The sequence below is a fragment of the Leptopilina heterotoma genome, unplaced genomic scaffold (assembly GCF_015476425.1).
Source record: "Leptopilina heterotoma isolate Lh14 unplaced genomic scaffold, ASM1547642v1 Lhet_73, whole genome shotgun sequence".
Lineage (NCBI taxonomy): Eukaryota > Metazoa > Arthropoda > Insecta > Hymenoptera > Figitidae > Leptopilina > Leptopilina heterotoma.
In genome coordinates, this window is record NW_025111169.1 from 124,607 (window position 1) to 140,163 (window position 15,557).

A 15,557-nucleotide genomic window follows, 5' to 3' on the forward strand; every position below is an offset into this window, starting at 1 on the left:
GGAGAAATTCAAAATTAGAACAAACAAAAATTAAATTATAGAAAATATAAAATATAATTACAATATTAGAAAAAGTTAAGTATTTATATGAAATTAAAATTTAGAAAATTATTTATATTTTATAAACGCTCAAGTGAAGTCAATGAAAAATTATTAAACTGTGGGTATATTTTATTTTTTCTTTATTTTCAGAATTGTTATAAAAGGCTTGACAAGGCTTGACATACATTACAAATAAAAAATTAATATATTGTAAACTCAAGCAGTAGTGTGAACACAATAAGTTCTCAAAATAGAAAATAAATCTTTTTATTATTTAAATAATTTTTCAATGGAAGCTAAGCTTCATTTTTAAATTTTGTCATAGTACTACAAAAAGGCATCGAGAATCAAAAAATTAAAAAAAAATATATTTCTTGATTATTAGAAAGTTTATATTGTCCTTTTCTATTAAATACAAAATCAAGAGGAAAAAATAAAAGTTATATAAAGAGGAAAAATTAACTAAATTACTCACTTGTCTACAAGTAAATTATAAAAATTAATTTTCTTTTTTAAAATCAAACATATATGTAAAAGAGAAAAAAAATGAATAAAATAAAAAGAAATGAAAAGAAAAAAAAATTGATTATGTGGATTTTTCTGCGATTTGAAAATATGGAAGCAATATGTTTCAATGTGGAAAATGCCTTGCATAAGTAATAAATAGTAGCTTATGTATAATTGCTAAATTATTGGAAAACTCAAGTAAATTTAGTTAAGTCCTTCAGAAAAATAAAAAATGTTGACACACGCAATCTGGAGATTTTTAATCTTTCCTTCTAAGCTTCCTGAAAGTAGAAAAGTAAATTTTATCAATTTTTTAATTTTTCTTTTTTCTTTCTTTTGATATTCTTGTAATTATTGCGATAAAATTAAATTTTATAGTTTGAAATAAAACTTAAGAAAAATCCTTACTTCATTAAGTTAGGTTCTTGTAAATTTAATGGAGCTTTTTGACGTCTTGGTCTTGTAGAAGCATATTTACTGCTGGCATTACTGCTTTCAGAATCACTCGTTGGTTCCATTTTTACTGAGTTCCTGAAAAAATTAATTAATTTACATTTCAACTGAATTCTTATTTGCTTCAATTTCTTTTTATTTAGCTTTTACTCAGAGTTAACAAATTTCTTAAATATTAATTAAATTATTTGAATTTATATTTAAATACACATTTTTATTATTATTTCTATTATTATTTTTACAGAATTGCTACAAAAATTTGATTTTTTTTCTGCTTTAATTCATTTTAAAAGAATTTCAAAAATTTTAATTAACTAAAAAAATTTTAAATTGCATATTTAAAAAAAATGTAATTATGAATAAACAATGGAACTGAAATATTTTAAAAACCTAGTTTTTCAAAATTTGCAATAAAATTGATAAAAAGTTTAAATATACATAACTCTTTTGAAGATAAATTATTTTAGATGCAATTTTTACCTTTTTGTGCAGCTTTTTACGCTAATAAAAATTTAAATACATTCGATTGTAAAATTTAATTGTTTTATGATTTTTAAATTAAAATTCTTTGAAAGTTACATTTTTTCTTAAATTCTAATAAAATTCTATTATATTATTTTTAATTCAATTTTACCAAAATAATGACCATTAATTTGATAATTTTTTAATAATTTTTTTAAAGAAATTATAGTATTTTTAAAAAATTAAATTAAAATTCCAAAGACAGCTTTTTTTAGAATTGAATTATTCACCAATTATTAAATAAACATTTTTTTAAAAATCCAATTTTTTCGTAATCTCTAATAAAATTCTGTAACGAATTTTATTATTTTCAAATCAATTTCACAAAAGTTTAAATTAATTTAATAATTCTTCATTTACCTAATAATTTTTTTTTTAAATTCAAGTATTTTTAAACAATTGAATTAAAATTTCTTACAAAGAAATTTTTTTAGAATTAAACTATTTTCACCAATTATTTGATACAATTTGTTTGAAAAATCGATTTTTTAAAATCTTGAATGAAATTTTTTAGCACAATATTTTAATCAATTTAATAGTTCATTAATAGATTTTTTAAAACTTCTAATATTTTGCAACAATTGAATATAAATTTTCTGAAATATTGTTAATCAAGTCAATATTCTATTTTTAAATTAAATTATTTATCAGTTTATTAAATAAAATTCTTTGAAAATTCAATTTTTGCTTAATCTCGAATAGAATTCTTTAACAAATGTAATTTTTTTCAATTAAATTTCCCGAAATTCCAATTAATTTGACAATTGTTTAATAAATTAAAAAAAAAATTCTATTTAGTTTTAAATAATTGAATTAAAATTCCCCAGAAAGACAATCTTTATATTTAAATTTATATCTTTAAACAATTTAATTAAAATCTCTGAAAAAGATAATTTCTTTCGAATTTTTGACAATATTATTTAAAAAATTGAAATCGTTTTGGAAAACAATTATCTAATTACATTATCTATTAATTTCTTCACAATAATTGTGATTTTCCTTATTTACTCTCAATATTTATGGTTTAAAACCTTGTGAAATTCAATTATTTCTGAAATTTGCAATTGTTTTTAACTAGAATCCTTTTTATGTAAAATAATATTTAAATATGAAAAAGAAAGTTATTTTATAATTTAATTATTTAAATAAAATTCAATTTTATACATAAGAAAAAATCATGGTATTCTAAAATTTATTGTAAATTCAAAGTTTTTAAGTGGAAAAAAGCAATTAATTCAATATAAAAAAATTCATTTCTCACCTCAACGTAAATGATTCGTCCGAATATTTTCTGCTCTGTGAGGGTAATTTCTGTAGAACAACTTTAGCAGCACTTGGATCCTTATCCTTTTCATTAGTTTTATGTTTCACCTTTTTCTTCTTTGCCTTACTTTGCACAGAACTTTGAATTGACATCTCATTTTCCGAATGTGTTTCATTCAATATCTCCTTTTTCTTTCGTTTTCGGGGCACTTTCTTTTTCTCCACAACGGGACTTTCAACTTCTAATTCATCCTCAGAAACAGGAACAGGAACGTCTGAAAAACGTGGTAAACTCATATTCGATAAATAATTAATTGGCTCCCTCATTACTCCATTAATTGCAACAATATTAATGGTACTTGTTATTTCAGGCTCATTAACTGGCCTATTAACAACTGGACTCTCAATAACTGGCAATTGTAAATCATCAATATTAAACGATGGTTTACGCGTTTGTTGTCTTATGTTTAACATTATTGTTGGATCATCCATATCATTGAAATCATCAACAACTTCACGTGCTGAATGTCCACGATTTTTTGTCACGAAACGTGCAAAATTCATCGTCATCTCAATATCTGGTGAATTATCATTATTAATTCCTCCTTTCGAGTAAGCACCCTTCTTGGGTGTTTCATTTTCTGTAATGTCCAATTGACGTTGTAATTTCGTTGATGTACGTGCAGGAGTGAATGTTCCATTCTGTTGATTGGCATTTACTTTCGAACTTTTATAATGAGCGTTGTCAATTTGACTTTCTGAATCAGAATCAGAATCGTTTTCAATTGGAGCTGTTAAATCATTATTGAACATCCAACTTGAACCCTCCAATGGATCTTCATTCATTGAATTATTGTTGACTGTCGATTTTTTCGATTCATTACTGAAACTATAACTCTCATTGTTTAGAATTGTTGTTTTGTCGAGTGGTGATTTTTCAAATGAACTCGATCCATTGAGAATACGTGTTTTATCGGCAGTCTCTGATTTTGAATTTGTCATATTTGGATTAAATTCATTATTCACTGATCTTGAGGGTAATTTTATACAAACATCTGGATCACTTTCTAAATCTTCCATTTGACTATCTGCTTGCTTCTCGGATCTTAATGAGCTATTCTCACGACTCTGAGAACCAATTGTTGAATTTAAACATCGTGTCTCGTCCATTACTAACGATTGTTCCTCGAGCTTAAAAAGAATAAGAAAAATGCGAATTAGAATTACGAAATTTAATTTAATTTAATTTATATTTATTTTCAAAATTGTAATATAATTCTTCGCAAGAATTTAATTATTTTCATAAATAATAGCATTCCTCGAAAGAATACAATTATTTTTAAAAATAATTAATTAAATTCCATTATTTTCAACAGTTTTAAAAAAATCTTTAAGAAAAATTAATTATTTTAAACGTTTTAATAAAAGTTTTCAATTGAATCCAATTATTTTCAAAATTTTTAATAAAATTATTTTAAAACATTCAATTATTTTCAAAAATTATGATCAAATTCTTCAAAATAATTCAATTATTTTTGTAAATTGTAAAATTTTTCGCAATTGAAATATTGAAAATATTTAAAAAGAAAAATTGTTAAAAAAGTTAGGAAAGAAAAAAGCTAACAACAACTAATTTTAAACTGCGAACAGATTACCGAAATACAATGATTATTAATATAGAAAATAGAAGTAGATAGAAGATTAAAGATTAATTGTAGTGTAAATTTAAAAATTTTCAATACCGTTCGAACGTTAACCGTTTGTAAATTTTGAAGTAACTTGGAAACATCGCTTAGGGCCACACGTGGACTTTTAATTAGAATTCCTTCGAGTCGATCATTTTGTGTATCATTGCTTCGCCTTTTTATTCGATTTTCCGATAAACTATTTGATTTGCGTTTTGAAAATCTACCAGAGAATCGATCTGAGATTCTTGGTCTATTACTAATTCTTCTTTCATCCAAATCTGAAAATATTTTTAGCATTAAATTATCTACGAATCATTAAATAAAAACTCTTCGAAAATTCGTTTTTCTCTTAATGTCTAATAAAATTCATGAACAAATTTATTTTAATTTTTATTTTTTAATAAACCTTTTTAGAAATTCAACTATCTTTAAGAAATTGAATAAAAATTTTTCATAAATCTAATTGACTGTTGAATTAAATCATTTTTTATCAATTTGTTACAAGGAAATTCTTAGAAAATTCGATTTTTCAACTATTAATTTACTTATTTTTAATTAAAGAACTAAAATTCTATTATTAGAAAACAATTCTTCTTACCATCGATCAATACGACTGGAAGTCGTTCTGATATTCTCCGGACACGTCGATTTTCCTGAAATCATTTTATTGTAATAAATCATTTTGTTGTCTTCCGTTTTTTCTTTTCGTTAAAAAATACCTACATAATTGAGTTGTCTGCGTGATGAATCGGAAATTCTATTGGAAGGACTTCTAGGTGAACCATTGGTAGGTGAGGCTGAATTTATTTCCGGCGAGGAAGGCGCCTCTTCAATGGTCGTTAAACTCAGGACACTTTGAATATTTTGCATATTCACTCTCGATAAATTAATTGTTGGCTTTTGTATTGTATGTCCACTAACCATTGGCTTCACAACTCCTCTAGCAGGCGATTTTGTAGACAGTCTTCTATTTGAATCACGTCCTGAAATAAAGAAACAAGAAAATAAATTTGAAGGAAAAAATAGAATAAGTAGAAAGCAATAAGAAAAAAATGAAAAAGAAATAAGAAAATGTAAAGAAAAAATAAAATAAGTAGAAAGCAATAAGAAAAAAATGAAAAAGAAATAAGAAAATGTAAAGAAAAAATAAAATAAGTAGAAAGAAGAAAGAAAATTATTAAAAAATTAACTCACTTCCAGTAGAAGATGCAGATGATCGATAACTGTTTCCTGTATTTGAAATAAACTCCTGACAGGACGATATTGTGTTTGTTAGACAATTACTCATATTTATCATCAGTTGGAGCATTTCTTTCGCATTATTTGAAACACTCTTCAGCACATCCTGTTTAAAAAGAAAAAAATTTTAGAAACAATACAATTGAAAACTAAAGCTACAAACGATTTCTTTACAGACTTTCATTTTTAGAATTCAAAAAAAAAAATTAATACTCACGTCTCGTCGTTTACAGGCGAATTCCAGGTCGTGTACTTCAGCGACAAGAGCAACATTCTGAGAAAAAAGTGATTGACTCTCCTGTTTTTCCTGCGATAACGCTCTTGCCAAAGAATGATTGTTATTTTTTAATTTTTCATACGCTGTAATTAGAAATTGAGTAATATTAGAAATAAAAAAAAATATAAACTTTTTTAACAAAAAAAAAAAAAGAAATAATTAGCATAATTACATGAAAAAAACCTACATGGTGTACGAGCTTTTGGAGGTCGATTTCTAGGACATTGTGTTCTCTTAATAACAACACTTGGTCTCTTAACCTTGCGATGCTTTGACACTGATGGCATTTTTCCATAAAATTGTCGATTACAATTCTATAAATTTAAACATACAATTAGAAGAAAAAAATATAAACTAGGAAGTAATAAAATGCTCTCAATGTTTGGAATCTACGGAATCTAGATAATAGAAAAAATGTCAATAATCTAAACATTCTATCTCAAATATAATGCATTATTTTAATCATTTTAACGACTGATTTTATGTGTCGCTAAAAAAAACGTTTTAAATTAAATAGTTTATGAAATATATAAAACATATGAAATATAAAGTCAAAAATTATAAACTTACTTTTTAAAAAGTTTTCAACACGCCAGCAAAACTAAAGGCATTAGATCATTTCGATCTTTCGAAAATTAACCTATTTAGTAAAATATTAAGACAGATGAAGAGTCGAGCATTTTTTGGAATACTAAACGCACGTAATTAAACACTTTTATTGATTAAAAATTACTTCTTAATTAGATTTAAAACGTTTTATAAATATTTCTCTGCACTCTCGTTAATTCTTGCAAAAAGCGTTTAGTTCCTGTTGACTGACGTTAGAGGCGTTGATATCCACTTCCCCCACTTTTTATATTTTCTAACCTAACCTAACCTGTTCAGACAATTTCTAACCTGATCTGACCGAATTTCAAACATTTAAAATCACAAAAATATGTCAAAAATCACAAAAATAATACATAAAAAATAGGAAAATAGAAAAATATTATCAATTTTCAGTAAGTGTTTTAACTAAACTCAAGTACTTGGAAAAACTTTATTTTTATAATCTTATCACACCGGGGATTATTCTCGTTATAAACGGAAGTAAATAATAACGTGTATACATTTGTTTACTCAATCTGAAAACTGAAAATTCTCTCTTTCCCCCTCCTATTTTTGGAACACGATTTTTGAACACGTCAGTCTGCAAGGTCTGCAAAATTCTTCAAACATAACCAAGAAATAATCCGCTATTAATGAAATCGTTTTATAATAAAAGTTTATTTTTTAAAATACGATTTCGTTTTAAATAACAGAAGAGTAATAAATATTCCAATTGTAAACGTACATGACACGTTTTCAGTTATTGAGTTTTTCTAAACAAATTCATTATTCAATTGACACATCTTGACAAGTTTCACCATATTTTTCACTCACCGGGAAGAATAAATAGGAAAAAAAACATGAATTTTACATTGTGGATTTTATTTATTTGTTGCTCGTGGCTTAAATTGGCTTATGGCCAGGGTGATCGTATTGCACCTGGTGTACCTCCACAACATTATCAACAGGTTTGTTACATTTTTTTTACACCTTGGCTTAATTTCATAAACATATGGTCTCATGAAACTTGGAGTTATGTACTTTTAACTGTATTGCTGTTAGACATAAGTTTATCAACAATCATTAGTGTATAAATAATTATCATAATTATCTTATCGTAATTGCTTTGTAATTTGTGTATTTTGTCTAATTGTTGATAAGAGGTTTCTGCAATTACTCCTGTATTTTTTTTAAATGTTTCGTAATTGAAATATACACGTAGAAGAATTATATTTCATAATTGACCTATTTTTTTTAACCTACTTGAAATATTTGGATAGAAATTATTTAATAAAATTAATAAAATGATTTCATTAAAAATTCATTTTTAACAAATTATTCTGGAATAATTATATTTGGAAAACAATTTTTTTTTAATTATATTTTAAAATATATTTAATTCTAATTAATTTAATTTTTCAAAGAAAAATTGAGGAATTTAATTCTTTCTTTTGAGAATCGAATAAAAATTAAAATACATAGGAAGGATGTAAATAATTTCATAATTAATTTAAAATACTTGTCGAATGGATTTTCTATTTGTAAGCGTGAAATTTTTAGCAGTATCAGCAAGTACCTCAACAAAATGTGCCGATGCAACATGGGCAACAATATAATGCTCCTCAACAACAGCAACAAATGCATCATCAACAAATGCCTGTGCAACAACAACAAGTGCCAATGCATCAACAGGTACCTGTGCAACATCATCAAGTACCACAGCATCAACAACAACAACATCAACAACCTCATGGTCATGGACATGCTCATCATGGACAACAACAAGTTCTCAACGCCGCCAATATTGCCCAAGAAAAAGAGTACGTAGAATTTTTTTTTAAAGTGGAAAAAATTAATTTATATCATTTCTATTTTTAATTTTTCATAAACAGCCATATTAAGGAACATATGGAAGTTCCGCTCGATACGTCCAAAATGACAGAACAAGAACTTCAATTCCATTACTTTAAAATGCACGACGCTGACAATAATAATAAATTAGATGGTTGTGAACTTATTAAGTCCCTCATTCACTGGCATGGTGAGTAAATCTTATTTTTAAAACATTTCCCTAACAATTTACTGACATTAAAATTATTTTCCCCGACAAAATACAGGGCTCGGATCATAAAAAGTAAAATTTTTTTAAGGAATTGAATTATTTTCATAAAAAATAATTAAAAATTCTAGAAAATAACAATTGAATTAAAATGATGAAAATAATTTTTAAGAAGTTACCTACAGTTACAAATAAAATAATGATTTTATCACTCGGTCATCTTTAATTTTTATTATAAAACATAATTTTTGAAAGATAATAGTTTTTTGAAAAATTTCCAAACAATTCAAATTTGGTAAAATTTTTTAAAAATAATTGAATTTTTGAAAAATATAAATAAAACTGATCAAATTTTTGAAGAATTTTAATTATAAACAGGACCATGATTTCTCAAAAATTTTAATAAGTCCAAAAAGTAAATTTTCATAAATTTTTATTTACATTGTTCGAAGGTAATTTAATCTTAAAAAATTATTATAAAACAATTCTAATAATTAGTTTTTAAAAATATTATAATGTAATTTTTCGAAAATAATTGAATTTCTTAAAAGAATTTTTGTATAATTTAAAAAAACTAATTAATTTTTTGATGAATTTTAATGAAAAATTTTGAACATGAACATGTTTTCTCCAAAATGTTAAAAATAATTCTAAAATCTTATTATTTTTGTATGTATTTTAATTTTTGGAAATATATAATTGAAAATACTGAAAATATTGAACTTTAAGAAATTCGAAACTAACTTTCGTTTTTAAATTTACCTTTAAAGATTTTTCATCAACATTTTTGATATTTCAATTATTTTTAAAATTTGCAAATTAAAATTCTTCAATTTGTGAAAATAAGTCGAATAAAGTCTCAATTTTCTTAATTTCCCTCACAACAATTTTTTTTCCTGACATTTCGCTGATTTTACTGACAAAAAATTTTCTTTCCCTGATATTTTCTCTCAAATTCAACTTTTATTCGTTTCAATTATAAAAATAATTTAATTATAAAATAATTCGTTACTTCAATTACTATTTTTACAATCAAATATTTTATTAATAGAACACGGAGGTAAAGATCCAAATTCACATGACGAGGGAGCAAAAATTTTCCCCGACGAGGAATTATTGCAATTAATAGAACCAATTTTGCAATCAGACGATACGAATCAAGATGGTTTCATCGATTATCCAGAATTTATTCAAGCTCAACAGAAAAATGCCGCCAAAGCATCTTCATAAAAAAAAGGAAAAAAATAAATAAATATTTAATATAAGTTGTCCTAATTGGTAAGAAACAAAATCATGTTGACTCTATTAATACCGTAAGAAATTAAAACATCAAACAGGGAACCACCATATTGTGAAAATAATTTATTACAACTTTAGGCAATTTGTACTTTATTAATGAAACCGTTTAAAAAGTAAAAAAAAAAAACAACCAGCAAACGATAAACGTATTTGTAAATTTTGAATGTGCATTTTTTCCATGTGTGTGGGAGGAAAAAGAGTAAAATGAAACTTTGCGAATTTATTGTATTTTTAAAGGTACTGTATAAATGAACTATGAATAAATTATATTTTAAGTTATAAATTATGTGAAATTGATTTTTCTGAGTGTCAAAAAGATTCGTATTTGAGGTTTTTCGAGATAAATAACACAAAGTTTAAATTTACCGCGTTTGAATAATTTTCAATAATTAATTCTTATTTTTAAACAATAGTTGCAAATTTCAACTGAAGATTCTTTGCAATTCTTCTGAATTCTTAATTTTTTCTAATTGAATTGAATTAACAACATGAATAAGACCGAAATAAACAATTGTTAATTAATAATTACCGAAAGATGGTAAGAATAAATTTGAATTTACCGCCAAAACGCTCTTCAACAATCGACCAATCATAATATTTCTCCGTGTTCTTCTAATCACTAGTTAACAATTTCCATCTAATTAATCAACCCCTTTAATTACAGCCTTTCGTGAATAATAACTCAATTATTAAATAACTCAATTACTATTAATTAAAAGTAAAAATTGTTGTGAAAATGAAAAGAAACAATTGGATAAGTCTATGGACGACAGTTTAGAGAAAAGACGCAAGGGGGACACGGGCGATGAACGCGCCATCTCATGAAAACAAAAATGGTGGCCAACAATATTCCCTATCCCTGCTCTTTAGCACGCCAAATGTCTGCGATCTCTTGCTTTCTGTATATTATGATTTTTTCATCGTGTAGTATATTCATTTTCAATGTGAAAAAGAAGATTTCATTTAATGCTGACGCGCCCATTATATCAACGAAATAAATTGCGGGCTACTTCTAACCAAACAAACAAGGTGATTGTATGATAAAAACTTGAGTATTTTCTGTAAAATATAACCATATACTATAAATGATTCGTCATGTCATTCTCTCCTTATGTAATGAAATTATCCACATTTCAAGAAATTGAAAATTTTTACATTCAATGACGCGTAGTTTGTTGATTTTAGAAAATTTTCTTTTCCAACATTCATCGCCAGAATTCGTCACATGAAAACACATGTTTACTCATATCTTTGCCTTTTATAAACAACAATTCTTTACAAACATTCTCTTATTTTATTCTAATTTTTTTATTAGTTTATTACTATTTTTACTCATGAGGATGTGGAAATTTTTTCTGTAGGAGTCAATGAAGTTTGTTGTTTCATTATTTTTGAGGTTTGTTTGAAATAAGTGTGGAGTTTGGGGTCAGTGCTGGTGGTCATTTACTGTTTTGTGTACCAATTTTTATTTTCGAATTCTTTCTGTTTTTAAACTCGATTATTTCGAATATAATAGTCGAATTCGACTTTAAATAGTAATGAGTGTGGTGTTTATTGAATTTATAGTTTACCTTGTGTCGAAACTAGAATAATTGTTTATTTTCCAATTTTTCGATAACGGAATATTTACAATGAATTATTAATTTTTTAGGATAATAGAAAGTTTCGATTATGACTGATCGGAACCGAATGATGGGGTTGGATGCCGAGATGGCAGCTCCATTGCATTTGCAACGATTAGAGCGGAGTGTTAATGTTCAGCCTTTTTTATCACAAATAAATGATCTCTTTCGAGATCGTGTCAGGTATTAATCTACAATTATATAGAGATTACTCTCGAAAATTATACTGATTGCTAATCGTTCGATATTTTTTATTTCACAGTAATGAAGACAACGAATCGTCAGAATCTTCTGATGAATCTGAAACATATCTCGAGGATATCTTGACACAGAAAGAGGGTTCGTTGAACTATCGTCTTTATAGAATTATATAATTTTATTCATTTTATTTTATCATTTATAAAGTATCGTATCGTAAATAAATTAACGAAATGATTAATTTTCAGAGGAAAGGATAAATAAGCTTCGATTGTATAATATGAGTAATGTGGGAGACGAGCGTAGATGGTTACAGGATGTTCTTCTCAGTGAAACATCCGATAGTTCTGAATCGGAATCGGATACAGATGGACCAATAACGGAAGATGATTTCCAGGATATGTTAAAATTTCACATTCTTAGGAAAAAGTATCAAGCTCGATTTTATCAGAAACAGGAGGTATGATTCGCTACATTGTCCCATTTTTTATTTATTAATTAACAGAATTGCCACAAGTCAGGGAAATCAGGAAATTCAGAAAAAGGTCACGAAGAACTCAGTTGGTCGGAAATGTTGGTGAATTTTATTAAAAGTACCTGAAAAGTAACAAATTTCTAGAATAACAACAAAATTTTTGTTTTTTCGTAGAAAAGCTTAACTCTGCTAACGTTTTTAAAAAACGAAAACAATAAAATAACGAGACGATTTATTTTACTTTAAATTAATGTTTTTTTAAGCAAATGAGTTCTAAGTTGAAAGGTCAGTTGAATTAATTTTGATGACCCACATATTTATTGGAATTGTTCTAGCAATAGTTCAGGACAAGAAAAAAATTTTTTAACTAACAATTGTTAGTAATCAGAAGATAAAGTTCGCCCAAAAAATAATGTTTCATCTTCTGCTGATTATCGGCTGTGGTTACTTTTTATGAATTGTCAATTGAATTAATTTTGATGATCCGGATATTAATTGAAATTGTTCTAGTAATAATTTATGACCAGGGAAAAATTTTTTGACTAACAATTGTTAGTAATCAGAAGATGAAGTTCGCCCAAAAAATAATTTTTCATCTTCTGCTGATTATCGGCTGTGGTTACTTTTTATGAATTGTCAATTGAATTAATTTTGACGACTCAGATAATTATTAGAATTGTTCTAGTAATAGTTTAGGACCAGGAACAAATTTTTTGACTAATTTTTGTTATTAAACAGAAGATAAAGTTTGCACAAAAAATAATTTTTCATCTTCTGCTGATTATCGGCTGTGGTTCCGTTTTTAAATTGTCAATTGAATTAATTTTGACGACTCAGATAATTATTAGAATTGTTCTAGTAATAGTTTAGGACCAGGAACAAATTTTTTGACTAATTTTTGTTATTAAACAGAAGATAAAGTTCGCCAAAAAAATAATGTTTCATCTTCTGCTGATTATCGGCTGTGGTTACTTTTTTATGAATTGTCAATTGAATTAATTTTGACGACTCAGATAATTATTGGAATTGTTTTAGCAGTAGTTTGTGACCAGTAATTAATTTTTTTTTTTAAGTTAAAAATTTTTTTGCTTGTTTTTAAAGATTTTTATGAAAATTTTAACTTAAATTTAAAAAACGTTTTTATCTCATTGCCATATAAAAATCTCTAAGAAAGAAAAATTTTCGGTTTGTAATTCTTATTAAATGTTTAGTATTTGGAAATTTTAAAAAAAATTTAGAGCTTAAGCTGTGTTATTAGGCCAGAAATTTTTTTAATTTTTGACTGGAATGTCATAAGTATTGACCTGAAAACGATGGAAAAAGCCTAAAATTTTATATTTATCATTTTGTGGCAACCATGAAATAGAATTTTAATATTTCATAATTTAATAATTATAATTTTTTTTAAAATCGTGATTAACAAATAGAAATTTTGTAAATTATTTTTCTTTTCTTCGAAAATAAACTTCAAATCTTGTCTAAAAATGTGATTCATAAACATTGTTTCCTTTATTTCTAAAAAAAACTTGTAATTATGTTAAAAAAATTGTGATTAAAAATAGAAATTACCCCAAAAATTTCATCTGATTCTACAGGAAACTTATGATTTTATAAAGAAAATTGTGATTGATAAACAGAAAATTTGCAATCCAGCATAATTCTGATTTGTCAAACAAATAAGTATTTTATACATTTTTATAAAAAAAAGTTTTTATTTTTAAAGATAATTCAATTTCAGAAAATTTTAATCTAAAATTCTTGAAAATTTCAATTGCTGTGAAGAAATTACTTATTTATTTATTGTAAAAATTATTCAAGTTTTAAATCATTTTATTTAAAATTCTATAAAAATTAGTTATCTGAGAGATTTTAATTCAATTGTTCAAAGTTATTTGAATTTTTAAGACAGATTTATTCAAGAATCATCAAATTAATTGAAAATTTGTTAAATTGAATTTCAAAATAATTAAATTTGTTATAATTTTTTCATTACAGAACATTCAGTATCAGTATTATGGTGCTGGATTGTTATCAAGTTACGATAGATTTCCGGAGCATCAGAAGCTCATTGTTGGAAATAAAAAGAAGAAGGAAAGAAGACCGGATGCAAAGGTTGTAAAAATTAAAAAGGAAAAGGGAGGACGACAAAAGGTTCCTGACGATAAGGTGCGAAAGTGTTTTTTTTTTTTTTTTTTTTTTTTTTTGAATAAAGTCGAAAATATTTTCTTCAATGAAAAAAGAAAAAAAAATGAAATTTTAATTTATGTAAATTTCTATTCGTACAGTACAATTATCCCGAGGACGAATGGGAACGAAGTGGATTGAAAGATGAGGAATTAGATGAAACTGATTTGGAGTCTGCAATGAAGTTTCAGGCACGTGGTCGAGCTAGAAAAAAGCATAATAATAAAAGTCCCGAAGTTATGGCAATGAGGAGGAAAAAGATTTGGATAATGATGTCGAAGAAGGAACTTGGAAAAGTACAAAGAGCGAAAATTAATAATCATAAGGAGATGTTAATTAGTTGTAAAAAAGTAGCTCAACACTGTATGAAATATTGGCGGCAAAAGGCAATGCAGGTAAATATTAAAATGCTTAATTACTACTATGCTTAATTGGTAATAATAATAATAATAATCTGCTCTGTTAATTTCTGCTTATAATTCTACTAGAAAATGCAAACTAAAACTAATTAAAATTAAATACGAACTAAAATTAAAATATCAGAATAAAATTACAAAAAAATTAATTTAATTAATTTAATTATTATATTTTTCAATTCTAGTCTCAGAAGAATATGAAGGAGACAATCTGGAGGGCGAAGAGATTAACAAGAGAAATGCAATCCTATTGGAAACGATACGATCGTGTGGAACGAGAAACGAGAAGGAGATTGGAAAAGGAGGCGGAAGAACAACGAAAAATGGATGTGGAAATGATAGAGGTTTTTACACAATATTTAAATTAATTTTTCATACACTCATTATTTCAATATTGAGCATTTGTTATTATTTTCTTTCTATTTTTAGGCGAAACGACAACAAAGGAAATTAAACTTTCTCATTACACAAACTGAACTCTACGCTCACTTCATGTCACGAAAAGTTGGTAAAGTTTCCACCGAAGAACAAATGAGAATCTTAAATCAACTTGACGAGGAAAAGAATCCTAGATTAATTGGAATCGACGACTACAATAGGTAGAATTTCAAATTTTTATTTTTAAAAATTCAATTCGTTTGTTTAAAACTTAAAAAAATACTCTCACTTTTTTTAAAGTTTTATTTTAAAAAATTTCATTTTTTATTATTCATCGTAAAATACAA

The 15,557-nt window shown here is 25.6% G+C and overlaps 3 protein-coding genes across 4 annotated transcripts in view; 2 read left to right on the top strand and 1 right to left on the bottom strand.

Annotated features, from left to right (window-relative positions):
- Positions 1–578: 578 nt before the first annotated feature.
- LOC122510664 (uncharacterized protein DDB_G0284459-like) lies at positions 579–6,780 on the bottom strand. The gene is made up of 10 exons (XM_043625462.1): positions 6,562–6,780; positions 6,179–6,305; positions 5,932–6,074; positions 5,670–5,820; positions 5,199–5,458; positions 5,074–5,128; positions 4,530–4,753; positions 2,786–3,978; positions 958–1,080; positions 579–830 (listed from the first exon to the last, which is right to left on the bottom strand). The coding sequence occupies exons 2-10, from the start codon at positions 6,276–6,278 to the stop codon at positions 809–811; spliced, it is 2,271 nt and encodes a 756-aa protein (XP_043481397.1). The 5' UTR covers positions 6,279–6,305; positions 6,562–6,780; the 3' UTR covers positions 579–808.
- Positions 6,781–7,181: 401 nt separating this feature from the next.
- On the top strand, positions 7,182–10,220 carry LOC122510665 (multiple coagulation factor deficiency protein 2 homolog). 2 transcript variants are annotated; one of them, XM_043625464.1, is made up of 4 exons: positions 7,182–7,547; positions 8,143–8,399; positions 8,472–8,620; positions 9,690–10,220. In XM_043625464.1, exons 1-4 carry the CDS (start codon positions 7,440–7,442, stop codon positions 9,866–9,868), a joined length of 693 nt encoding a protein of 230 aa, XP_043481399.1. In that variant the 5' UTR covers positions 7,182–7,439; the 3' UTR covers positions 9,869–10,220. The 2 variants fall into 2 exon arrangements, with proteins under 2 accessions (XP_043481399.1, XP_043481398.1); XM_043625463.1 differs by having other exon boundaries at positions 7,186–7,547; positions 8,140–8,399.
- A 533-nt stretch (positions 10,221–10,753) lies between these two features.
- Positions 10,754–15,557, top strand: part of LOC122510663 (chromatin-remodeling ATPase INO80) — a 40,430-nt gene continuing 35,626 nt past the window's right edge. The window contains exons 1-8 of the mRNA XM_043625461.1: positions 10,754–10,966; positions 11,589–11,742; positions 11,822–11,898; positions 12,006–12,217; positions 14,228–14,398; positions 14,518–14,811; positions 15,018–15,176; positions 15,262–15,431. Coding sequence (XP_043481396.1) covers positions 11,609–11,742; positions 11,822–11,898; positions 12,006–12,217; positions 14,228–14,398; positions 14,518–14,811; positions 15,018–15,176; positions 15,262–15,431 — 1,217 coding nt within the window. The 5' untranslated portion in view covers positions 10,754–10,966; positions 11,589–11,608. The remainder of the gene's footprint in view (positions 10,967–11,588; positions 11,743–11,821; positions 11,899–12,005; positions 12,218–14,227; positions 14,399–14,517; positions 14,812–15,017; positions 15,177–15,261; positions 15,432–15,557) is intronic.